Source organism: Pteropus medius, unplaced genomic scaffold (genome assembly GCF_902729225.1).
Source record: "Pteropus medius unplaced genomic scaffold, Ma_sr-lr_union100, whole genome shotgun sequence".
NCBI classification, from domain to species: domain Eukaryota; kingdom Metazoa; phylum Chordata; class Mammalia; order Chiroptera; family Pteropodidae; genus Pteropus; species Pteropus medius.
In genome coordinates, this window is record NW_024342474.1 from 260,472 (window position 1) to 284,020 (window position 23,549).

At 52.2% G+C, this 23,549-nt stretch overlaps 3 protein-coding genes, 1 long non-coding RNA gene and 1 other non-coding gene across 5 annotated transcripts; 3 read left to right on the forward strand and 2 right to left on the reverse strand.

Annotated features, from left to right (window-relative positions):
* Nucleotides 1-1,164: 1,164 nt before the first annotated feature.
* BLOC1S1 (biogenesis of lysosomal organelles complex 1 subunit 1) lies at nucleotides 1,165-4,844 on the forward strand. Its single transcript, XM_039865606.1, has 4 exons — nucleotides 1,165-1,298; nucleotides 2,023-2,095; nucleotides 4,202-4,334; nucleotides 4,644-4,844. Exons 1-4 carry the CDS (start codon nucleotides 1,238-1,240, stop codon nucleotides 4,752-4,754), a joined length of 378 nt encoding a protein of 125 aa, XP_039721540.1. The 5' UTR covers nucleotides 1,165-1,237; the 3' UTR covers nucleotides 4,755-4,844.
* An 88-nt stretch (nucleotides 4,845-4,932) lies between these two features.
* Nucleotides 4,933-9,300, forward strand: RDH5 (retinol dehydrogenase 5). Its single transcript, XM_039865605.1, is given in 5 exon segments — nucleotides 4,933-6,388; nucleotides 6,390-6,469; nucleotides 6,630-6,888; nucleotides 8,264-8,427; nucleotides 8,698-9,300. Coding segments are annotated over 5 exon segments (927 nt in total). The 5' UTR covers nucleotides 4,933-6,173; the 3' UTR covers nucleotides 8,907-9,300.
* Nucleotides 7,885-8,003, reverse strand: LOC120605177 (5S ribosomal RNA). The gene has a single exon (XR_005653542.1). It is a non-coding gene; the product is annotated as a 5S ribosomal RNA (ribosomal RNA).
* A 496-nt stretch (nucleotides 9,301-9,796) lies between the features above and the next one.
* On the reverse strand, nucleotides 9,797-13,046 carry CD63 (CD63 molecule). The gene is made up of 8 exons (XM_039865607.1): nucleotides 12,900-13,046; nucleotides 12,247-12,323; nucleotides 11,167-11,355; nucleotides 10,917-10,991; nucleotides 10,719-10,814; nucleotides 10,469-10,609; nucleotides 10,131-10,214; nucleotides 9,797-9,951 (listed from the first exon to the last, which is right to left on the reverse strand). Exons 2-8 carry the CDS (start codon nucleotides 12,310-12,312, stop codon nucleotides 9,886-9,888), a joined length of 717 nt encoding a protein of 238 aa, XP_039721541.1. The 5' UTR covers nucleotides 12,313-12,323; nucleotides 12,900-13,046; the 3' UTR covers nucleotides 9,797-9,885.
* An 842-nt stretch (nucleotides 13,047-13,888) lies between these two features.
* Nucleotides 13,889-18,946, forward strand: LOC120604879 (uncharacterized). The gene is made up of 2 exons (XR_005653433.1): nucleotides 13,889-14,346; nucleotides 18,489-18,946. It is a non-coding gene; the product is annotated as an uncharacterized LOC120604879 (long non-coding RNA).
* Nucleotides 18,947-23,549: the final 4,603 nt, after the last annotated feature.

Here is a 23,549-nt window from a genome sequence, read left to right on the forward strand (position 1 = left end):
AGTTTTATTCCACCTCAATCAGCACCCATGTCTCCTCCCACTGCAAGCTGATGTAATGAAGTCAATTTTCAACTATGTAACTGAATCACAAAATGAGAGAATGCCAAAGTTGGAAATAGCTTTAGACAGGGTTTAGTACAGTGATTCTCAACCTTCAATTCATTTTAGAACAACTTTTTAAAAAAATACTTATGCCTGGGCTCCACCCCTCAGAGATCTAATTAGTCTAGGGCCGGGGCATTTTTAAAAACTTCCCCAGGTGATTCTACTGTTTAGCCAGGATTGCCAATGACTTATTTAATCCAGTTCCTTTATTTTACTAAGGAGAAAACCCAAATCCAGAATGGGTAAGCAACTTGCCCAAAGTTAGCCAGCATGTTAGTGCACAGTACACCAAAAGAGACTGGCAGTAGCAAGAATATGTTGATAATGTTTATAATGTTTTCTTTTTGGAATTAATCCCGGAAGCATTTTTCTTAGTTCAGAGAGGTGTTATGTAATTTACCTTTTACTTAGACAGCAGCACTTATTCTTCTAGTGAGACTGAAATGGGTTCTCATTCTCTGACCACAAAAGGACAGAGATGGAATTGCCCACTCACCGTACATAGCCAGCCAAATTAGCAAAGCTCCCTGGGAGGCCGCTTGAAGTACCTAAAACGCTGCTTCTCTACAATGACCACCCTGTGCTAAGGGAACTCAGCGGGGTGATGAGAAGAGAGCGAACTGGACTATAAAGGAAAATGGTCCCTCCTAGAAAGAGGGAGCTAAGAATCAACTGAGAACTGGCAGGAGCTGCCAGGAAGGAAAAGCGAGGAGGGAAAGGAATTTCAATGAGTCCAGGGAGCCTCCGCTCTCTCAACAACCAGACTGTGATGGACAACCTGGCAACACCAACCCCCACCAACCACCCCGCAAGCCTGAGATCCAAAGGAGGTGTTAAAAAAGGACTCTGCAATATGAGTGCTAAAGAAAATTTTCAACACTCACCAAAAGGTGAGCCCCCAATAGACAAGAGCTCACCTGCCCCCAACACTCTACTGTTCCCTCCCTTCCCAGCCAAGATCTTCACAATCTGCCAACCTTGCCTAGAAAAGGGGGCGGTTTCTCGGCCTCACGTGACATTAAGGTCACGTGACTCGGCCCCTCTGACGCTGAGGAGTGAGTTCCAGCTCCCGGAGTCGGAAGGGGCCGGCCTTGCCCAGCCCCCAGCACCCAGGCCCCAGCCTTTAGCGACCATGCTCTCCCGCCTGCTGAAGGAACACCAGGCCAAGCAGAATGAACGCAAGGAGCTGCAGGGTGAGCCGAATATCCGGTCTGCGGTTTTCTCTCCCGCCGCGGCCTAGCCTCAGCCCCGGGCCAGGACCTCGAGTAACGGCCCAGATCCAGGGAAGGGCGCGGGCTGGTGGGCACAGGCATCGGAAAGGGGGGGTGGCTTTTTTGAAAATTCCGTTCCCGTGCCAACGGGCTCTGGTCCCATTAGCAACACTCCTGTGTCCTCGGTAACGCCCCCCACGCTGTCACCGCGGCCTCCTAGTTCCGCCCCCTGCTTTTGGAACGCTGCGCGGATTGGTCCAGGCAGCCTCTCATCCTGGAAGGGACGCTCCTAAAGCGAGAAGGGTGTTGGGGACCCGACTGAGATGGGTTTCTTGAAGGCCTGAAATCACCGAAACAGGCGTGGGGTTCTTGTTTTCTGAACGCGGACTGAGAATCCGGAGTTGCTCATCATTAGGCCAAGAAAGTGGGAAAAGAGTACCTGGGAGTCTGGGGAGTCCTGGACGCTGCCACTGACTCATTAGCGCCCCTTGACGAATCGCTTCCCCTCTCAGAGAACCAGCTTCCTCACCTCTAAAATGAAAGGGCTTGCTTTATGTTCGTCAAAGTCCTTTTCAGCTCTGGCACTCTGTGATTAGTTGAGATATTCCTGCAGGTAGCAGAATAGTAATGAATGGATGGGGAACCTTCAGTACCACCCCTCAAAAAACCAAGTCGCCACTCCGATCCCTTTCTCCCCTGCCCCTAGAGAAAAGAAGGCGAGAAGCTATCACTGCAGCGACCTGCCTGACTGAAGCTTTGGTGGATCACCTCAATGTGGGGTATGAACCTCTTCCCATCGACACCAGCCGCCCCCCACCCAAGTTTAGGCACTGGCAAGGTCTATCTGGTACAGATTGCTCTTGAGGGGATGTGATGTTCCACTCATTCCTCTACCCTTCCCCCCACCCGGTTTAAGTTTATGGACAGAGGCTTGAGTCAGCTCTCACCCTTAACATTGGGCAGGGAGGAGCAGCTGCACTGGTTGGAAGAACAGCCAGATTAACCCCCTCCCCACAATGACTTCCCTAGTGCTCACAACCTGATGCCATCTGCCCACCTCCCCTCACCCCTCCAAGTCCAGCTGTCACTTTGGTGGGAGGGAGGGCACCCTCCTTCACCACAGCTTACTACCCTCTCCTTCTCTACCTCCCACCCTCTGGCAAGCCTGGGGAGCAGCTGGCAGGAAAGAGATGACACAGCTGGTAAGGGTGAGAGCAGAACCTATGCCAAGAGCTATAGCAGAGCCAGGCTGTCCCTGCCCTTCCTTCTGGGTCTCCAGGGACCACCCCCTGCTCCAGTCCTAAATGAGAATGCCAATAACAACCAAAGACTTGAGAAGGAGCAAAGAATATTGTCTCTTGACCCAGAAGAGTGCAGAGATGATGATTTGATAGGGGGTCTGTTGGAAGAAAGGCGGCGGTATGATGCCTTCCACCCCAGGGCAAGTAGAATAGCTTGGTTGTGAATCCAGAGACTGAGTCACCCAAGTGAGCCAGGCAGGGGCTGTCATCTTCATTACTCATTTCTGGGGAAGATTAGGGGAAGACAAGGCTGTGGTCGGGGCCTCTGATCTCCGCAGACCCCCATCACCACCACCACTACCACCACCACCACCCTCCGGCCTCTCCCTTCACTCAGTATGAATAATAGAAAGCAGGAAGTCACAGGAAAAACTGAGATTTCAGAAACTCTCAGAGGAATCGTGAAGCATTGGAAGCCCCCTGCTTTTACTATTTCAGCTCCTACACCACCCCCTCCCATGGCCCAGCTGTCCCCAAAGAGAAAGGACAGGGTCTACCCCCTTTCTTCCGTCCCACATTGGCGCCTCCCAGGCTATGCTGTAAAGTTGGCCCAGGCTTCTCTCTCTCCTCTTTCTTTGCCAGGGGCCACCCCACTTTTAGATTGAGGGCAGCTAAGCCAAAGCCAGATTAGAAAGGGTTTTGTGTTGCTGCCCACAGCTCCTCTCAGTCCCCAGAAAGGAACACAAAGGCTTCATCTATCTCAGTCCTTGTCAGGTGTCCTTCCCACTCTCTCCCACCCCACCCAACCCCATGCCCCCTCCAGCCCCCACAGATTCCAGTGGGTGGGGCCACCGGATGCGGAGTCTCCCAGCTGACCTAGAGCTTTGGGGTGGGGAGTGAAAGATTCACCAGCCAATAAGAGAAAAAAATTATTACACAGTCGTTGCACAGTTATTGCTGGAGAGTTGGGAGGGGTTGGGGGCAGGTGCCAACCTGACTGCAGCCAGCACCTTGACTGAGAAGAAAAGAAAAACTATTGCATGGAGCAGAAGGGAGAAGTGTGCATGTGTGTTCATTCATATGTGTGGGCAAAAGGAAAAGGGTTGGGAGAGAGACTGAGAGGAATCGTGAAGCATTGGAAGCCAAGAAGCAGCCCCTGGGAGATCTTCTCTTGACCCTGAGTTCCTGGGGAGGGGGTTGCTCTCCCATCCCGCCCCAGATTCAGGGAGTGGCCCAAGTTCCTTCCCAACTTCTTGCACAGATCCCTGGGCTTCCGATCACTGCCAGATGTGTCCCTGCTGCTAGATGTTCCCAGCTTCTTTCTCAGGGATAGCTGCCCCCCCGCCCCAGGTTAGTTCTCCCTTCCCCCATCCAGCTTCAGGAACTCCTTTGTGGGGTAGGATATGATATGTTTCTAGTCAGCTCCCAGTTAGGCTCTCCCGGGAATCCTGGAGTGGGAGAAAGGAGCTGGGTTCATTTGCATATAACTGGTCTCTTTTGCATCATATCCCAGAATGGCCAAAATCACGAGGTTTTCCTCAGCCTGACTCCCGGCTGGCCTCCCATTCTTGCAGTGGGATATTAGTCCTAAAGACCACTCTTACCAGTTGGATGAGTTGACCTCCTCCCTCCTCCAACCTGTAGTGTGGCCCAGGCCTACATGAACCAGAGAAAGCTGGACCATGAGGTGAAGACCCTGCAGGTTCAGGCTGCCCAGTTTGCCAAGCAGACAGGCCAGTGGATCGGGATGGTGGAGAACTTCAACCAGGCACTCAAGGTGGGCCATGCTCCCTACATCACCAGCCCCATCCTGGGCCCCACTGACTGCCTCCAGTCAGGTCACCTCAGGCCTGGGGTTACAGAAGAAGTAGGGATGGTCCCAGAAACCCCCTCTATGCCCCTAGTGTCAGAGAAGCTAGAGAAAGAGGTAAAGGCAGTTGGTGGATCCAAGCAAACCCCTTTGTACGAGAAGTGTGGAAAGTGCCCCATTCACCCCCTAGGTGATGAATCTAGGTAGAGGATGGAACTAGCTTCCTCCTACTCTACTCGCCCTGATTCATGGACTTCCACGCCCTCCGTTTCCCAGGAAATCGGGGATGTGGAGAACTGGGCTCGGAGCATTGAGCTGGACATGCGCACCATTGCCACCGCCCTGGAATACGTCTACAAAGGACAGCTTCAGTCAGCCCAGTCCTAGCCCCTCTTCCCTCCCGCTCTACCCGCTCCTCCTACCTCCCCTTGGAGCAGGAGGGAGGCTGACAGGCCATGAATAAAACACAAGCCTCCATTTCTCTGTGGTATGTTTTAAGGAGCTACTAACTCAGCATGGGGAGTGGAGGTGGAAGGGTCAGAGACTGTTTTCCTAAGGGACAGGCAGAGGATGGAACTAGCTACCTCTTATCCCAACTCTCTTTTCCTCCTTGGGCCTGGTACAGGTGCCTGTTGGGTAAGCAGAGAGTAGGAGTTCTCCACACCTCCCAGAGAAGGTCTCAGTGGGCCCTGCCCCAAGCTCCTAACTCAGGACTTCAGTTTCCTGCCGAGGAGAAATAAGACAGGGAGTGGGTCTGGTCTCAGCTCTGGCGCTCTGCCTCTCCATGTGCTCATGGCCCCTCCCAGCCTGGTGCTAAGCAGTGTCATGAGTCTGGACCCAGCTGAAGATTAACTCTTGGGCATGGGAGTACTTTAGGCATGAAGGGGGAGGAATGGCAGGTCTAAGATCACCAACAAAGAGGGGCAGCAGCCATCCTTGACACATCTCTCCTCCTGGGAATCGATGACCAGGAACCCTGGCTGGAAAAGATAGCCAAGAAATGGGTCCTGGTATGCCTGGTCTATGCCAATAGCTGGCTTCAGCTGGCAGGCTCCAGCTTTTCAGGCACCTCCTCCCAGCCCTCCTGCAGTCCAGCTCACATACCTCTGGTAATCAGTCTACTGGCTGCGGACTTTGGCCTTAGCTATAGCTCGTGTGGGAGCCTGGGAAGACTGAGAGCAGTCTCTCAAACAAGCAAAAGAAGTGTCCAGTATTGTACCTTCCAGCTTTCTCCAGAGAAGGTAAGCAAGATACTGGAAACCGGGATGCTAGGAGAAAACTTGCAAGATATTACATGTATTGACAACTCAAAGCTTTAAGCTTTTAATGTGCTTCGTCACATATGCTCCCCTTCGATCCTCCACAACTCCCCGGTGTGTGTGATGGGTGTTAGTCTCCGTTGGCAGATGAGAAAACAGGTTCAGAGGCTCAGTGAGATGCTCGGCATTACACAGTAAGTTTGGAGCCACAAGGACTGAAATGCAGGACTCTTTGTGTTTCCTAAAACAAGGTCCAGCTTACATTTAGAGAGTTCAGATGTCCCTGGTTTAGCAGGAGAGAAGAGATGACAGCAAACAAGAAGATCCGGCTCATTCGGTTTCCACTGAGTTGGCCATTAATATATGGTCTTTCCAGATCGTTTGCTTTCCCAAATGAGGTGTAATTTGTCTTTTATCTGTCAAGCAGATTATTCCTCAAAATGCTGGGACCAGAGACTAATAGGGAGGATATTAGGAGCCAGAGTAAACTAGACAAGTTTTTCTGCCCAGCCTTAGCTGTCACCTGCAGGTCACTTGGACTGCAGCCATGTGGGTGCCCCTACTGCTGGGAGTCTTGCTCTGGGTAGCACTGTGGGTGCTCAGAGACCAGCGGAGCCTGCCCCCAAGCGACGCCTTCGTCTTCATCACTGGTTGTGATTCAGGCTTCGGGTGGCTTCTGGCACTGAGACTGGATCAGAGAGTCTTCTGAGTGTTGGCCAACTGCCTGACCCCATCAGGGGCAGAGGACCTACAGCGGGTGGCCTGACACCCTGCTGGATGTCACTGATCTCCAAAGTGTCCAGCAGGCAACCAAGTGGGTAGAAACACATGTTGGGGAAACAGGTGAGTATGGTTCGGCCACCAGGAACATGGTATAGGGTGTTCACTGGGAGGGGCTGTGGGAAGCCAGAGGGACTGCGAGGGGAAGGAGCTCAGGTCTAGGAAGGAAAGGCACCACTGCAATGCCTCACCTCCCCTCAGTATCTGTCTCACCTCTCCACAGGGCTTTTTGGTCTGGTGAATAATGCTGGTGTGGCTGGTATGCCTGGGCCCACACCGTGGCTGGCCCAGAATGACTTCTATGAGGTGCTGAATGTGAACACACTGGGCCCCATCAGCGTCACCCTTGCCCTGCTACCCCTACTTCAACAGGCCCGGGGCCACGTGGTGAACATCACCAGCATCGCGGGTCACTTGGCAGTCTTTGGTGGGGGCTACTGCGTCTCCAAGTTTGCCCTGGAGGCCTTCTCAGACACCCTGAGGTGAGGAGGCAGGGCCCTGGGCTCCCAGCCCCCCAAAGACAGCTCACTCAACAAAAGAATTAGTGTCTGCCCTGCAGAGATGACCAAAACATGTGGAATACTTCAGAGGAGACAGTTTAGGGCTTAATGGGTTCAAATCTCAGCCTCTCATGTGAACCTTAAAAGTTAGTTCCATTTACCTCAGTTAAATCAGAATGAGAAGACCCACCTCATGGATATTATGAGTAAAATGAGGTACCTGTAAGGCCTCAACAATGCCTGGCATATAGAAAATGCCCCCAAAAAGCCTTCTATCATTATTATTAGTGTTATTACTAATAACAACAACTATTACAATGAGCTGGTACCTTTACATAATGTTTTCTCATTAATTCTCCTAGCAACCCTATAAGGGCAGGTATTAACACCTTTAAGAGTAACATAACTTACCCAGGACCACACTGGGACTCTATCCTCACCTAAAGAACCTTGTCATTCTGTCCTTCTGCCCCTCATCTTTAGACAATAATGTTCAAAGTCCCATGACAAGAGAGACTTGAGAAAGACAACACGGAAGGAAGGCTTAAATTTTGAGTAGAAGTACAAGTCCCCCAAGCCAAGCCCACCTTCTGAAGGAAGCCTGCCTTCATCACCATCACTCAGCAAATAATTTCTATATTGACTTTTGTCCCTATCCCTCAGTCTTTTAATTTTCCAATCAGCACCATGGAACATATACTTTATACTTGGACTTGTACATCTGTGCTGGGGTGGTTGGATGTATTCCCACTTTCCTCTCAGCAAATACCAGTCTATACCCTTCATATCTAGCACCCAGGACTCAACCCTGTGTCCTGGGAGCTAGGGAAGGGGGTTCTAGGTCTGGAGTTGGCAAACTGTGTTTCTCAGGCCAGATCTGGCCAGCTGCCTACAAGCTTATAATAGTTTTTACATTTTAAATGGTTATATAAGTACCTACGTAATATTAATTTTTAGGCCTGCAGTATTTTTTTTAAAAGCCTACAGCACCTAGTATTCCTAGGTGGTCTCCCATCCAAGTACTAACCAGGCCCAACCCTGCTTAGCTTCTGAGATCAGACGAGATCGGCCGTGTTCAGGGTGGCATGGCCGTAGACTAGGGCTGCAGTATTGAAAGAAGTTTGCTGACCCCTGCTCTAGGTTACAGAAGAGAATACAAAGGAAAACAAACCTTAAAAATATCTCCCTTCCCATTCCATTTGCCCCTCATCCTAGGGCAGCTGGGATATCCCTTACTGTCAGGACCCCGGTGCCTGGTCTGTGATAACTTTCCCATCTTATTCCCCCACCCATGTTCCTGAACATCCCCTCCCTGTAAGGGCAAGAATCCAGAAACCTCCCTCTGCTCTCACTTCAGGCGGGACGTCACTCCTTTTGGGGTACAAGTCTCCATCATAGAACCCGGCTTCTTCCGAACTTCTATAACAAAACCGGAGAGTTTAGGGAGTACCCTGTCAGCCTACTGGGCACGGCTGCCTCCAGCCACACAAGCCTGTTATGGGGAGGCCTTCCTCACCAAGTGTAAGTAGCCGGGGCACATGAAGGCAAATGAGAGTGCCAGAAAAGCCAGTCCTGCACCAGCCTGCTGGGAGGAGGTGGGGAGAGCAGTGAGGGTGAACGAGACGCCATAGAACACCCAGGCCAGGTGGAGCCTGCCCACTTCCCAAACTAGGCATGGGACTAAGGATCCCTCTCACCTCTGTGGGGCAACAAGCCCCGGGACCCACAGAGGGCCTGGAATGGGCCGGAGTGGGACGCGGATGCTGATTACAACCACCTATCGGGCTGCAGACCTGAAAGTGTGGAAGCGCTTCCTGAACCTGATCTGTGACCCGGACCTGACTAAGGTGAGCAGGTGCGTGGAGCATGCCCTGACTGCTCGCTACAGTCCAGGCTGGGATGCCAAGCTGCTCTGGCTGCCAGCCTCCTACCTGCCAGCCAGCCTGGTGGATGCTGTGCTCACCTGGGTCTTTCCCAAGCCTGCCCAGGCAGTCTACTGAATCCAGCCTTCCAGCAAGATCGTTCAAGTGCAAGAACTTTATTTGTCCACACCCTGGTACTGCCTGGTGCCTGGCACAAAATAGGCACTCAATAAAAGTTAGTGGACAGAAACGAAGGTACCCCATTTAAATGCTTACTACCCTAGGCTGACGTGGCCCGGGATCACTGGCCTGTTTAGTGCTGACAAAACGACTAGCACCCACTGGGGGGCGCAAGGGGGCTATCTTGCATCTCCAGGTGATCTTTGAAGCTGCACCTAAAGAAATGGCCAGTAGAGGGCACTGTTGGACGTTTCCTTTATTTTCTACGTGGAGTAATGTTGCAATTCAGTGTTTGGAGTGGGAATGGCCGTTATGTTTTTTGAGGGGCAAGGGAAGGTGGTGAGGAGGCGTCAGGGCCAGGCTGAGTAGAAAAAAGGCTAAAAGGCAGTACCTACTTAAATTCTCTATAATCTAAGACAAGAAGGATGGACGCTGGCCACACAGATGTCAAAGCAACCTATCACCACCCTGAAAGGAGCCAGGCCCCTGAGCAGGGGAGGGAATTGCCAGGCTCTCAGAAGCAGACGAAAAGCCAGGGAGAAGATGTCCACGGTAGTCGTGGGCTGGCCTCTCCCAGGTAGGGCCTTTGTGGGGCAGGAAATGGCTTCATGAACGCTACAGCACTGAGCCTGGCAGCACACGACTAGGAGACAGGGAGGGCAGTGGGACACAGCCTCCTCCTAATCCCCGCTTCCACCGCCAGCCCAACCAACTTCTTCAGCAAAACCCCCCTTTTGCCAAACACCCCCCAAAATAGGCCTGCCCGTTCCAGACGTGCAAACAGAACAAGGTCCCAGAAGAGAGAGGAAGAGATAAAGTATCACTCTTTAAGAAAAACTGAGACTGTCTTCGGTCTGAAAAAATAATCCGTTTAATTGAAAAACATGGAGTATATTACCCCACCCTCCTAGAAGAGGGGCTGAAGGGACCAGACCTCCTACATCACTTCATAGCCACTTTGGATACTCTTCACAAGGCAGCAGGCAAAGACAATTCCCAGGACCTAGAAGGAAAGAGGAGATGGAGAGGAGTCAGAAGGGCAAAGTACCACCAACCCACCAAAGAGACTCCAAACATTCCCAGGGCTCCCCTCCCGAGACCAGTACCTCCTGTTCAGCACCCTCCTGCCCACTGCCCCTGCTCCCCAGATGCCCTAGAATGAATCCCAAGGGTGCCTCTCACCTCCACAAAGGCAATGCCCAGGGCTGCTGCAGCCACCACCAGCACATTGCTCCTCAGCCAGAACCCAATCTTCTCCACACAGCCCTGAAGGGTGGCAGGCGTACAGGGCAAGAACACCATCAGATACTTCCCACCCACCTCCCCTGGTCCATCTGTCTCTCCCTGACCCTTGATACCTTCCACCTCACCCCTATCATTCCCCTACCTCCTCCCCATCCCTGGTCTCCAACTTCCCAGAGCCCCAACCCTCTCCACCCCCATCCTTGGTTCCTCTCACCTCTTGAAACATTACCCAAGTTCCCAAGTCCCCTGCTACCTCACCTCAGCCTCCTCCCTACCTCGGTATAGATCTCCTTCACATTGTAATTAATCCCACAGCCCTGAGTGACATTGACACAGCAGGAGTCAGGGACTCGGCCTTTGGGCTCAAGAAGGATGGTCTCCCAGTCTGTGTAGTTAGCTGCCCCGCAGCACTTGAACTGGGGGAGAGAAGAGATATAGGGGAGGTTGTTAAGTGAAACTCCACCTTCGATATGGAGATAAGAATCTTCTACCCCTATTCCCCCTGCTCCAAGCAACCCCACTCACATTCTCCTGCATCCTGTCCAGGATCAAAGCCGTCTGGTTCTGTTTTGGATAATTCTTCATCTGCTGCCGGAAGTCCTTATTAAATTCTGACATCACCTGGGAGTAAGGAGAGGCATTACTGAGGTCAGAATTCAGGGCACCGGGGTCCCAGAGCAGCCAGGCCTCTGTAACAGGGCCGTCCCCTTATTCCCTGCTTACCTTGTCTCTAAACACATAGCCAGCAATGGCTGCAGCCACCTCCACCAGCACAATAAGAGACAGGAAGATAACAAACTGCAGGAGCAAATGATGGGAGTCAGGTTTGGAATCTGAGTGAGGGGCCGAGCCAGTCTCTGAACTCACAAAGATCTTCGCCTGCCCACCTCATTTCGCTCACCCTTGTGACCCCCCAACAGAAGTGACCTTCCAGAAGTCCCAAGCACCCACACTGGCCCCATGCCCCACTCACCGTGATCATAAGACAGTAGTTCTCCTTGCAGGCCCCACAGCAGCCCACAATAGCCACCAGGAATAGGAAGGCACCCACTGCGATGATGACCACAGGCAAGACGGAGCCAGGAGTGGCCCCCTGGCTGATGGTCTGACTCAGGACGAGCTGGGCCCCTATACCCACAACGATCAGTCCCACTGCGCAGGCCTGCAAAGAGGGCAGGTCAGGGTTAGGCCAGAAACACAACTTCATCAACCCTCCGTGGTGGAAGGCATCGAGTACACCCAGGACACAGACTTAATCCGGTCAGGGATCTCACCCTGCCAGGAAACTTGACTGGGCGGGAGGAGAATGACCCATCTTTGCCCACAGTTTGTTCAAATGCAAAAAAGAGAAGTTCCCTGAAACCTTTGACCCCAGGGCACATATTCCTGACAGAGTAGTACTTCCTCTGGGCCTCATGAGCTCCCAGAACTGCCCTCTCACTATCCTCCATGCCCAACCCATCCCCATCAGCAGTGACTAGAGTTCCCCTGCCAACTAGGCCCAGAGGAGGAGACAGGAGTGGTGTGTGCCCCTCCCTGGATGTGCCCCTCCCTGGACAAACAGTAACCTCTCAAGGCAAGAGCCAAGAGCAGGAGCAAATGGAGGTGGGCAGAGCCCTTCCCCACCCCCAAGCAGCTGGGAGGGGTGAAGAGGGATGATTGAAATGATGAGATGGAGAAGGGAGAAAGGCTGGAGGAGGGCGGGGAAGGCAGGGTAGCCCCACTGTGTGGAGATAGCATCAGTACATCAGCCGTTGGCTGGTTGCCCCACTGCCCCTATCGCAAGTGGTTGGGTCACCAGACAGGAAGGGCCAGGAATTGGGTGAGGGTGCTGAGTACCGAGGTTGACCATTGTCATCCAAACCAGCCTCAGAGGTCCCTGAAGGCTGGAGGACGGGGTGGCCATGCTGTCTTCGGCCGTTCCCCGGGCTTTCTTTCCACATCTGGTCTCCAGCTGCCTTCATTCCCGGTCCCTCAACCCTCTGCACTCCGAAGCCAGGTCTCCCCGCACCCTGCCAGCACGCTCCCATCGTCCCCCCTACTCCCCACTCACGCAAAAAGCCAACAGAAAAACGTAGAGCAAGATCTTGACACATCTCATTCCTCCTTCCACCGCCATGGCTGCCGGACCTGGGGCAGAGGGCAGGGCAGGGGGATTAGAACCGGCCGAGGGGGCCCTCGGTTTCCGGGCTCCCTGGCGGCCCTCGAGGCCTTCCCTGCTCGGCCCCCATTCCCGGCCCCGCCCACACGGAAACCCGCGGTCAGATCCACGTCTCCCAGCCCCCTCTTCTCCCAGGCCCGACAGGGGTGGAGGCGACCGCGGCGCGGCCCAGGCCCGCCCGCCGCCTCCGGGGACAGATCCGAGGGCGCAAACAGGGGCGCGAGTCCGCCGCCCACCCACTGCCGCCAGCCGCAGGCGTTAAATACCCCGTCCCCGCCCGACCAGTCCCGAAAACTGTCCTCAGCCGGAGCCTGACTGCTAGCCACTTTCCCCTCCGCTCTGACCACCCCCCAAAATTAGATGCGGCCGGCACCCCCACCGCTCCCCGCCCCGCCCAGGCCTCCGGAACTTTTCAAAGTTACAAAGTTGAGAAAACCTCAGAGAGGCCCGGAGTGCGGCGGGTCTTCGGAGGCCTGGGGGAACCTAGAGAAGGGGGCTGCTGGCGACCCCCCAGACCCCACAGCCGACCTGGCCCGCCGCCTCACCTGGGCTCCTCGAGGCCGTGCGATCCTCTCTCGCCGCCGCTCAGGGGCTCTCTAGCTGCGCCCCCCGGCTCCGGCCCCGCCCGCCGCGCGGCCCCGCCCCAGCCTTCAGCCCCAGCCCCCTTCCCGGCCGTGTGGCCGCCGGCCTCCCTCATGTGACGCGGGAACAGCTGTGGCCTGAGTCACCCGGCCACGGAGGGGAGGGCCGAGCCCTAGGCTGGGTCAAGGCCAAGGGGCCCGGACCTGGAAGACAGCGCCTACCCCTGCTGGGGTTGCCCTCTTCTGGCGCCTCCACTCCCATGCCAACTGGGGTAGAAAAGGAGAACCGAGAGCCGCCTGGTTCTGTCTGGTAGCCAAAAGCAGGGATGAATGCCCAGGCCTCCTTGTCCTCCACCAGAGCCCAGTCTTTTCCTCCGGCTCCATCTCTGTTCAAGCCCCAGTCCATCCCCGACGGCAGAGGGCGCTGTCGGCTCCCTGGGTTAGAATGGGGCCAGAAAAAACACTTCCAAAAAAATCCCCAGCCTCACATCCTGGGAGTCCCCCAACATTCTTGAGTGGGTGTTCCTGTCCCCCTCTGTTAAACTCTTCTCCATTTTCTAGGGCTCCTGAGTAATGGGTTGAGAGGAAGAGGAAACTCTTCTCCAGACCATTCCACTCAGTCAATCATGATCCATCAGAGTCCGGTCCCTCCCTTTGCGGGAGGATTGACAAGGTCTGTGCCCCCACTACTTCTGGATCAGCCTGTCACGGTGGGTGGCTGGACACTAAGGCAGACAGTTCATCTATCCCCTGGATTTCCCCATCCCATCCTAACAGACAGACCTCATCCCAGAGCGTAAAGCCAGGTGAAGGCTGGAAGGGGAGGTGGCAGGCTCAAGCTGCCTCACTCCCTTGTGTACCATGGTGGTGCCCAGAAGGAGCTGTGTAAATGCGCCAAGGACAGAACCAGCCAGCACATTCCCCCTCCCCCAGCCTGGGCCCCACCCCTTAGGCTCCTAGGGTCCTGACTCAAGAACCACTTCCTGAGTCTTGGTGTGTGTACACAAAAAAAGGAAAGAAACTTCAAGAGCAAGAGGAAGAAGATCTGGGCTGTGCCGAGAACCAGTTTCCAGGATCACAACCTTCCAGCAAGACACACCAAGCCCATTCTGGACCTTGCTCCCTAGTTATCATAGCAGGCAGGCTGTGGAGGAGGAGGAAGGTACTGAAGAAAGGAGTATTCAGCGGTTTCTTTATTGTGCTGCCTCTAAATGCCAGGCATGTGCTGGGGGAAGGGACGGCCAGCAAGGCAGGGGGAAAACAATGGCCCTGCCCTCTGCCAGGAGGCAAAACCAAGCCTACACTGTGAACAGAAGCAGAAACCTCTGGTGGCAGCTGGATGACCTCAGAGAGAGGGACAGGTGGTGCCTCAGCCCAGGAAGGAAAAAGAAAAAGAAAGGATTTCACAGAGGTGAGTAGTGCTCTCCGAGGTGAATTTAGAGACTAAAGGGGCAAGCTCTCAGTTCCACTGACAAGGAAAGAGCCACCTGTAAAAGTCCATGGGAGGTTGGGCGTGAGTGGCTCAAAGAGCTCAGGTAGGATGTGGTGAAAGATAGGCGGGAGGTAGGGTAGTCTGAAGTGAAGACTAAGGAATTTAGACACACAACAACCAAGTATAATGCTTGGCCTTTGAATCAAACCAACCGTGAAAGACATTTTGGGAACAACTGGGGAAATTTGAATATGGACTGAGAATTAGACATGAGAAATATTTTTTTTAGTTATGATGATAGTATGAGTATATAGGTAAATTACTCTTCTTTAAAGATGCATCCTATAATATTTGAGGGAGAAATGTATCTGTAATTTTTTTTTGGAATACTTCACAAAACACTAGATGAAACACCAGATGAAACGGTCTAGATGACAGAACTGTTGGGAAAATCCAGGTCTATGTTGGATATGTTCTAAAGGCAATGGGGAGTGGTGGGAAGTTTCGAAAGGGTGACCTATCTTGCAACTGGGCCTACAATAAAATGAGTAGGACTAAATATCAGGTGGCCTGAAAGATACCTGTGACATCACTGCCACAGTCCATCGAAGAGCTAGTGAAGGCTGGAACCACAGAAAGAAGGGAAATCTGGGTGGCATTTCACAGGCAAATCAAAGGACTGGGTGACTGTCTTCCTGTGGGAGGGGGAGAGGAAGTGAGAAGAGTCCTAGATGACTCAGATGGGTATTCTTGTCCCTCCCCACACAGCAGAGCCACAGGCTGCCCTCCACCTCTACCATACCTCCACCCAGGGCCAAAGCAGGATGGCCACAGGTGTCTCAAGTGAAAGTGGTGCCATCTGAGAGCACATAGGCATCAGCCAGACCAAGTGCAATGCACAGCAGCTTGCAGCTAGTGCCCGAGGCCTCTTGAAGCCCATATCCATACAGGAAGCCCAGACACCTTCTCCCCTCCACTCAACAGGACCAGTGAGCTCAGAACTGCCACCTGCAGAGGCTGGGGGTGCGGAAGGGGGTGGGGGTGGAGAGAGAAGTGAGGAGACTTGGAGAAAGTGAGGAGGAAAGAGAAAGAGAAGGGTTGCCTTTCAGCCCTAATTTGCATCTTCTAGTAGTTCACCAAAATGACCAACACAAAGGGAAGAAGGAGAGGCACTCGCTATATGTTCTCTAGGCCTTTTAGAAAGCATGAAGTTGTGTGCCAACTGTAATTGAAAAATAAAATAATTAATTAGGAAAAAAACATAGAGTTGTTCCTTGGCCACATTCATGCAAATCTACAAGAAAGGTGATATTGTAGACACCTAGGAAATGGGCACTGCTCCAAAAGGAATGCCCCACAAATGTTAGTATGGCAAAACTGGGAGGGTCTACAGTGTTACCCAGCATGTGGTCGGCATTGTTGTAAACAAACAAGTTAAGGGCAAGATTCTTGCCAAGAGAATTAACATACATATTGAGCATTTAAGCACCTCAAGAGCTGAGACAAATTCCCTAGACATGCAAAGGAAAATGATCAGAAAAAGAAGCCAAAGAAAAGGTACCTGGGTTCGACCGAAGCACCAGAGAAGCACACTTTGTGAGAACCAATGTAAAGGAGACAGCTGTTCAAACCCACTCCCTGTGAATTCATGGCACTATAGGCATAAAAAAATAAAAGACCTCTAATTGAGTAGGTATCCTCTCCCCCACAGAAATATTCAAAGAAAAGGAAGGAAAGGAGGGAGGGAGGGAGAGAGGAAAGAAAGAAAGAAGAAAGGAAGAAAGAAAGGAAGGAAGGAAGGAAGGAAGGAAGGAAGGAATGAAGAAGGAAAAGAAGAAAGAGAGAAGGAGAAGAAGAAGAAAAAGAAGAAAGTTGTTATGTTATGTTGTTGTTGTTGTTGTTGTTGAAAGTTGTTGTTGTTGTTGTTGAAGAAAGAAAGAAAGAAAGAAAGAAAGAAAGAAAGAAAGAAAAAAAGAATGTTGGGAGAGGTGTGAGGTGATAGAGGTGAGAATAAAGGAGGGTGGAAGACGTGGGAAAGGTTGGAAGATGTGAGAGGGGAAAATAGACATGAGTGAGAGGGGTGGGGAAGAGGGAGAGAGGAAACGAAGGGTGCATCAGCCTCAAGGCCATTTCACTGGGGAGGGTAGGAAGGGTGGTGCTTGGAACTTAATGTAAAGAAGTTGAGTCTGAAATGGGGGCCTGAAATTTAAATCCAGAGTCCTGTTTTAGATATGTATGAGGGGGCATGGGTGCTTGATGATAGCCCCCAGACCGCAGGGTTATATCAAAACCTTTGGCTTTGTGGGTCCTGCTGGTAGAAAGACTCACGGACCACCCCAGCACAGGCTCCCCAGAGAGTTAGTGATAGACCCAGTTGAGCAGCAGGGCTCAGCACAGCCCCTCAAGGAAGATATCCCATACTGGCTCTGCGGGGACAGCACCACTAAGGTACTGGTTGGTGGAGTAATTGTGGTGGCTGGCTCTGTCTGGGCAAGAGTAAGTCACCACACTGTGCTACCCAGGAGAACATTATCATTGCCAAAGTCACCTTACATCCTCACTTCAAGGAAAGTAAGGCTTAGAAAGATGAAACCACTCACTCAGGGGCAACCTGCAGGTAAGAACCAGGGTCTTGACACACAAACTCCAGTACTAGATGCACCACACCCGCCACCAGCAAGAAGCACCTGAGGTCAGAAGCCCTGGTGCAAGACAGGTTCTGCTTCTCACTCGTGCAGCACGCACTTGTGAGTGGAGCGACTTTGCTAAACTCTCACTCTCCCTAAGCCTCAGCTTCCTCCCAGTTAGGCAGGAGGAAAGCTACTCCCTTCCTCATCTCACGGGGCGGTTGTGAAGATCACAGAAGAAATGAAGGGGATCAGTTTTGTTACCTTAAGAATAATAAACGCTTTATAATGCTACTGTTTTTAGACTCATGGGAGTTAAAGTGATTTTGCTTTGAGAAATATCTGATTACCTCACTTAAGGTGGCTGAGGAAAGGACTGAGAGGGACAGCCTAGCCTCCTTTGGCCCCTCCTGCCCATCTTGGTCTTAGCCCAGAGTCCCAGTTCAAGCCACAAGGCTGAGCTCCTGGTCCAGCCCCACCCAGCCCCGACCCCACTGCCAGGCTCCATCCTCAGTGCTCCATCTCCCTTCCTGCCTCATTCTTTTCCCTACTCCTTGGGCTCCCAGGCCATGAATTCTAGCCCCTTGTTCTCTCTACCTTTGCCTGGCTCCTCTCCCAGCCTCCTTCCAGTTAGTAGCACTATTACCAATGGGGTCATTCCAGATGCTCAGCTGGTGAATGGGCAGGGCAGGCAGTTCCAGCCCATGGTGGCCTCCTAGTGTACCACCTGGGCCAGGATCTTTGCTGTGTGGTTCTGGTCCAGGACCGGCTCAGAAGTGCTGCAGTCTCCACTGAGAGCCACAGACCCACACAACTAAGGTTTCTCCTGGGATGGAGCAGAGATGAACATAGAAGAAATGAGAAAGAGGCACTGCTGGTGCAGGGGGGTTATCTCAGGTTTCTGTTCCTTGGGGTTGAGAAAGAATTCATTCACTCATTCACTCATTCATTCATCCATCCATCCATTTACTGAAAGCCTAAACATGCCAGGCACTGGAACTAGCTGGAGATGAGTTGACACGGCCCTGCCTTTAAGGTGATTACAACCTGTAGGCACAGACAAAAATTGCAGTGTGGCGAGGGCCATGACAAAGGAAAGCTGTGGATGCTGGGGGCCACCTAGCATAGGCTGGTGGGGGGCGGGGCAGAGGGGCACAGCAGGGCATTGCAGGCCTTGGGGACATTCAATCAAGTTCTTCCCAACTGGTTGGTCTCCCCCCCATGAATGTGGACTTGCAGCTCAGGGAACTAGGGGTGAGGAGATGAGGCATGGTTCAAACGGGTGCAGGTCGCTGGCACCCCCAGCCAGAGCCTAGGCCAGTTTGTCCTACCCTCACATCTCTAATTTCCGGTTCTCATTCTCATTCTCACCCCAGCCAGACATTCTGGCCATCTACACACCCTCACCATTGCCCCCCCCACACACACACACACACGCACACACACCACATCTGGCAACGACTTTGACCTTCACTGCCCTGTGCTCTCTCCTAGAGATTGGAGATTGGACTCCCTCCGAACATTCCTGCCTCCAGCTCTCCTCTGCTTCCCGCCAGCTCTCCTCATCTGGCAGCCCAGGTCATTCTTTGTCACCTCTGGGGTCAGCACATCTGCCAGTATTTTGAAATCCCTGGAGAAGTAAACATTGCGCTCAGAACCCTCCTTTTCTTGACCAACAGATGGAATAGTGGAATAGTGGTGCCTCCTGCTGGCATAGCTGGGCAATGGGGCCATTTTTTGGCCACTACCCCCAGCAGCACCCTAGCAGGGACCTGGAGTGGGAGCAGTAGGTGACAAAAACAGGCAGAGCTGGGAGGCCTAGGGAGACTGGAGAGTGAAAGTAGAAAAGAGTGGAAGGGCTGGGCCTGCCCTAAGAGGATAAGGGGAAAGTGATGAGGGCAGGGCGGTGCGTCTTCCAGTAGGCCAGAGGCAAATAAAGTGACAACAAAGGATTCTCAGAGTTCCCAACTGTATCCCACTTATACAACCCTCTCCCCCCCAAACACAAACTTTTTGGCTCCTTCCTCTGAACCTCCAACTTCTCTTAGAGAACTTTGGAGTAAAAGAGGTTAACCGGGTGGATCAAGACAGGATAATTATAGGGGGCAGAACTCCCGGTGTGGGAGAGGATGGTAATTACACAGTGAGGTCCTGGGAGCGGGGATGAGGGGTGTCAGGGTTTGTGGGTAGAGACCTGGGAGGGCCCATTCCACCAACAGACCACCCCCAGCCCAGAATAGCTTCCCCACACAACATTCCCAGAGGCTCTAGCTGGTAGAGGGGAAGCAAGCCTTGTAGGAACCACCCCTTCTCCTCATCTGCTTCTCAGTGACCCAGCCCCATCCCCTCCTTGGAAAGACCTGCCCTGCCACTGACTCTAAAAATAGGGACTTCAGGAGGAAAAACCAAGAAGAGATAGAAGTAAGGGTCTTGAGTTCTTCCCCACTGGCCCAGTACTAATGAACAAGGCAGTTTGGGGTTAGGGGGTGGCCTGTGTGGTAGGGGTGCAGGAGAGCAGGAGTCTCTCCTCCTTGCAGGGGTCCCCGTTCTGGGGTCAGCTCTGAGAGTGGCCCAGGTGTCTCCAGCCTGAACCCTGGTGACTGTCTCCCAGGACCTGCAGTTCTTCTTTCCGAGGCTCTAACAGACCAGAGGCTGCACACAGGTCCTCCAGGCGCTCCTGAGTCCTCATTTCCTCCCGCTGAAACACTCCTGCTTCTCTCCCGGCAGCTCAAACCTCAGTGCCTTCCTTAGCCAACCCACATTTGCTATGAACCAGTCAGGACCTTGAAGGAGGCGGGCCTGAAAGTAGCTTGGGTAACACAGGGAGAGGGGCACCTCTGGCAGGAAAACAGTTGCCAGGGAGACCAGGACAGTAGGCGGGGCCCCCAATCCCGGTTAGCCTGTACTGGGCCGAGGAAAGACTTAAAAGTCCAGATCTCTCCCAACAACTTTTTCGTAAAGTCGGCACGGCCGCCTCCTCGGGACTGGGTCTAGGGCAGCTGGAAGTCTGAAGCTCCTGAAAGAGACCTCCCACGGGTTAGTTTCTACAACTCGGGGGAACTCAACAGTGCCAAGCCTGAGGGAACCGAAGGAAAGAAGCAAGATCTAGGAGAGGTTGGGGAGAGGAACAAAGCTTAACGGATTGTGATACAGAACTTCTTGGACTAGAAATCTAAAGTGAAAATATGCGAAGTGTGCAAAACAAAAAAAATTGTTTTAGTCCCACCGCTAAGAAGCGGAAATTTCAGGTTTTACCGCCAGATGGCAGTCTTGCCTACTAATTGGATCAAGCGCCGTCTGGGACCCCGAGGGGAGGAAACCTGAAGGTGGAAATTCTGTCTTAGAAGTTGTACCTGAGTCTTGTTCTCTGATATTTAACAGATAACTATAATTCTTTATTTCCATAAATACAATTCTTTCACCCCAACCCAGCTCTGACTAGATCCAGTCAGCAGGCTTCATTCATTCTTTATTTAAAGCAGCTAAGGAATACTTTGGTGGACAAAGTTCCTTCTCCCTTGGGTCTCACTCATAGTATGAGGGTGATAAGTCAGAGTAATAATAACTAATGAACTCATTTAGAACTGTGTGTCAGGCAGTTCACCCTTATAACCTTATGGAATAGGCACAATGTTATTATCCTCAACTTACAGACAAGGAATCTGAGGCATAGGGCCAAGGTCACAGTCAACAAAGGAGAAGAACGGGGACTTGAAACTGGGGCAGCCTAGTTCTAGTCTAGAAGCTATGTGATTAACTCTCCGTACCTAACACAGAATGGTGCAGATAGAGCTAGAAGAAGCATCTACCCTAGACTTGGGAGTCAGGAACGAACTCTTGGAAGACATGTCTAAAATCTCATCTATACTGAGAATTGAACCAAGAGTAAATTTGGCCAAAAGACTGGGTGGCGGGGGGAGTCAAGGGAGGAGGAAGAGTTGCTCTAGAAAGAGGAAACAACTTGTACAAAGACTCAAAGATGATCAAGAAAAAGAAAATAAAGCGACATCCAGGTTTCTGACCTGGATGATTGTCATTTACTAAAATAATAAACATCAGGATGGGAGTACATTTTAGGGAGAAGAGAAGTTCTCTATCCTATTTAACCTGTGATGTTTGAGGTGCTTGGGGACATCCAGATGTCACCTAGTGTCTTGTCTAGTCTATATGCTCCCTGAGGAAAGGGACCGAATCTTATTTATCATTGAATCTCTCATAGACCAACCAGTAGATACAGGTTTGGTGAGAAAATGAAGGCTGGGCCACCTCCTCTGAGGAAGGAGGTAACACCGTCTCTGCTCTCAAGTGTTTGCAATGACATCACAGAGACATTTTGAGGAACAGGATATGCCAGACTATGTGGTAAAAGGCAATCACTGCTCTGGGACATCAGAAGGGAAAGAAAAAGAATCATGAGGAAGAAGGAGCACATGAAGGCCAATATTGATTGATTATTATATAATCCTCACAACCAGTTGAGGGTGAGCAATGTGATCCACATTTAATAGATAAAGAAACTTTATAAAATGATGAGATGGCCATGTCTTGGACCAAAGAAAGCGGGGGAACCAGCAGGCCATTCTGCTGAAGTCTTAATTCCTGTCTGCCATAGAAATGGATCATCTTTTCAAAGTTCCCCAGTGCGGTCCTCCTAATTCCTACCCAATCTTCCTCCCTCACACCTGGAATAAGGTTCTTCCCTCATTCTACTCCAGCTGCCCAGTCCAATTCTGTCCTTCCACCTAGTGCTCCATCAAATCAACTTTAAGACATTGTGTTGGGCTCTAATCTAGAGAGGAAACCAGTGTTCTTCTGTTCTGCCTGAGAATCTCAGTAATGTTCTTCCATTGATTCAATAAACATTATGTGACAGGAACTGAGCAAGATCTGGTCCCCTCAAACATTTTCAATCTATTATTTATTTGTCTATTGAATTCCAGAGCTTTAAACTCAAGAAATAAACCTGGAGAAACTGAGGTCTGAGAAGAGGTATCCAGAACCAAAAGTTAAGAACTTCAGGAGCATTTTCCTACCTTGGCACTCTTCTACTCTGCCCTCTGGTTGTACCCAGGGTCACACCTGAAGACTAGGGTTAGTCTCATATTTGGGTTTCTCTTCTTGCAACTTGCTGTCTTCAACTCAGGCATCTGATGGCAGAGCTCTCTCTCATCCACTCCCCTAAAACTACTAGGCTCTCCTCAGACTTCTAAGACTCTACAGATTCAAAAGTATAGCTAAGAATCCAGAGATCTAGATTCCTCTGCAAGCATAGTGGTCTTCATCTCTGCTTCCTCCCATTCCTCTCTCAGTGGCCTCCAGTTCCTGCCTTTTCCAGCCTGCTGACTACCTTATCCCTTTCAAGCCTTAATTTCAAGCTCACAAACTCTTTTCAGCTCTAAATCTTCCCTCATCTCGGGACTTCCCAACCACCTCTCCACCTTCTCAGATTGTCCCTGGCCTTTTCCACTCCTAGTTTCTCTGGCTAACTCCCATGTCCAGTCCTTCCATCTTGTTCTTTCCTGGTCCTCCTGATCCCCTGATGAGCCCAGCCTGAAGGTCCCCTCCGTGGCCTCTTTAAACATCTTCCTTGGGCTACCTCCAATAGTTAGGGCTCCTCTGGACTTAAATTCTCTCCATCTCTTCTCAGGCTCTCTGTAATCCTACTAAGGCTGACTCTTGTCACTGTGCTGTCTCTCCTTCCCTCAAGAGTTAGTCTTCCCATCTCTGCTTTCCACTGATCCTCTGTGCCCACCTCCTCAAAGGTGCCCTTGAAATCTCTCCCAGTCTCTGCCCCTCTCTCACCTTCCCTTCTTTTTTCCCCAGGGTTCTGATCTCTGTCTCATCAGTCTCTCTGTCCCTGCTCCCATCTCTGCATGCCTGGCCTCTCAGTGGTGGTCTAGCTCTGTCGACCTCCATCTCTCTGCTTGTCTAGCCGTACCTCTCTCCTCCCGCAGTTGTCTCTCCCCTATCTTTGTCTCTGACTCTTCCCACTCTAACTCCCCCACTAGTTGTGCCTGTCTCTCTCCTTCTCCGTCTCTGTTCCTCTAGCTAAGTCTCTCCTCTCTCTGTCTTATCCTCTCTGACAATTCCCACATCTCCCCCCTCCCCCTTTGTCTTTCTACCCTCTTCCTCCTGCTCTTCCTGTCTCTGTCTCTTCCCTCTTTATCTCTCGGTCTCTCCTTGGTCTCTCTGACTCTTTCTCTCTCTTCCCTTCTCTTCCCCACTTCAATATCTCTGTGTCTCCATCTCTCTCTAGGCCCTCGCTCCCTCCCTCTCTCTCTTTTCCTCGGCTCTCTCCGGCTCCCTCTCTCGCCTCGGATGACAGCGCTGCCTCTTTTGTTGGCTCCGCAGCCAATCGCGGCCGCTGACGACACGGGGGCCGGGGCTATAAAGGGCCTGGCCCGGGCTCGGGCCCCCCCAGCCGCCCGCCCCGGCCGCCCGCCCGCCCCGCCCGCGCGCCCGCCGCCCCCGGCCCCCCCGACCCCCCCTCGGCCGGGCAGCCCCCAATCCCGCGCCGCCGGGACCCCCTCCTCCTCCTCCCCCCCTCCTCCCTCC

Bases quoted from the DNA above. Each gene is read 5' to 3' on its own strand.
- BLOC1S1 (XM_039865606.1), top strand. From the start codon at position 1,238: ATGCTCTCCCGCCTGCTGAAGGAACACCAGGCCAAGCAGAATGAACGC. The intron at 1,299-2,022 runs GTGAGCCGAATA...CCCTGCCCCTAG, and splicing joins TGAACGCAAGGAGCTGCAGG to AGAAAAGAAGGCGAGAAGCT. The intron at 2,096-4,201 runs GTATGAACCTCT...TCCAACCTGTAG, and splicing joins GTGGATCACCTCAATGTGGG to TGTGGCCCAGGCCTACATGA.
- CD63 (XM_039865607.1), bottom strand. From the start codon at position 12,312: ATGGCGGTGGAAGGAGGAATGAGATGTGTCAAGATCTTGCTCTACGTT. The intron at 10,815-10,916 runs GTAAGCAGGGAA...CCTTACTCCCAG, and splicing joins GCTATGTGTTTAGAGACAAG to GTGATGTCAGAATTTAATAA. The intron at 9,952-10,130 runs GTGAGAGGCACC...CTTTCCTTCTAG, and splicing joins TGGGCATTGCCTTTGTGGAG to GTCCTGGGAATTGTCTTTGC.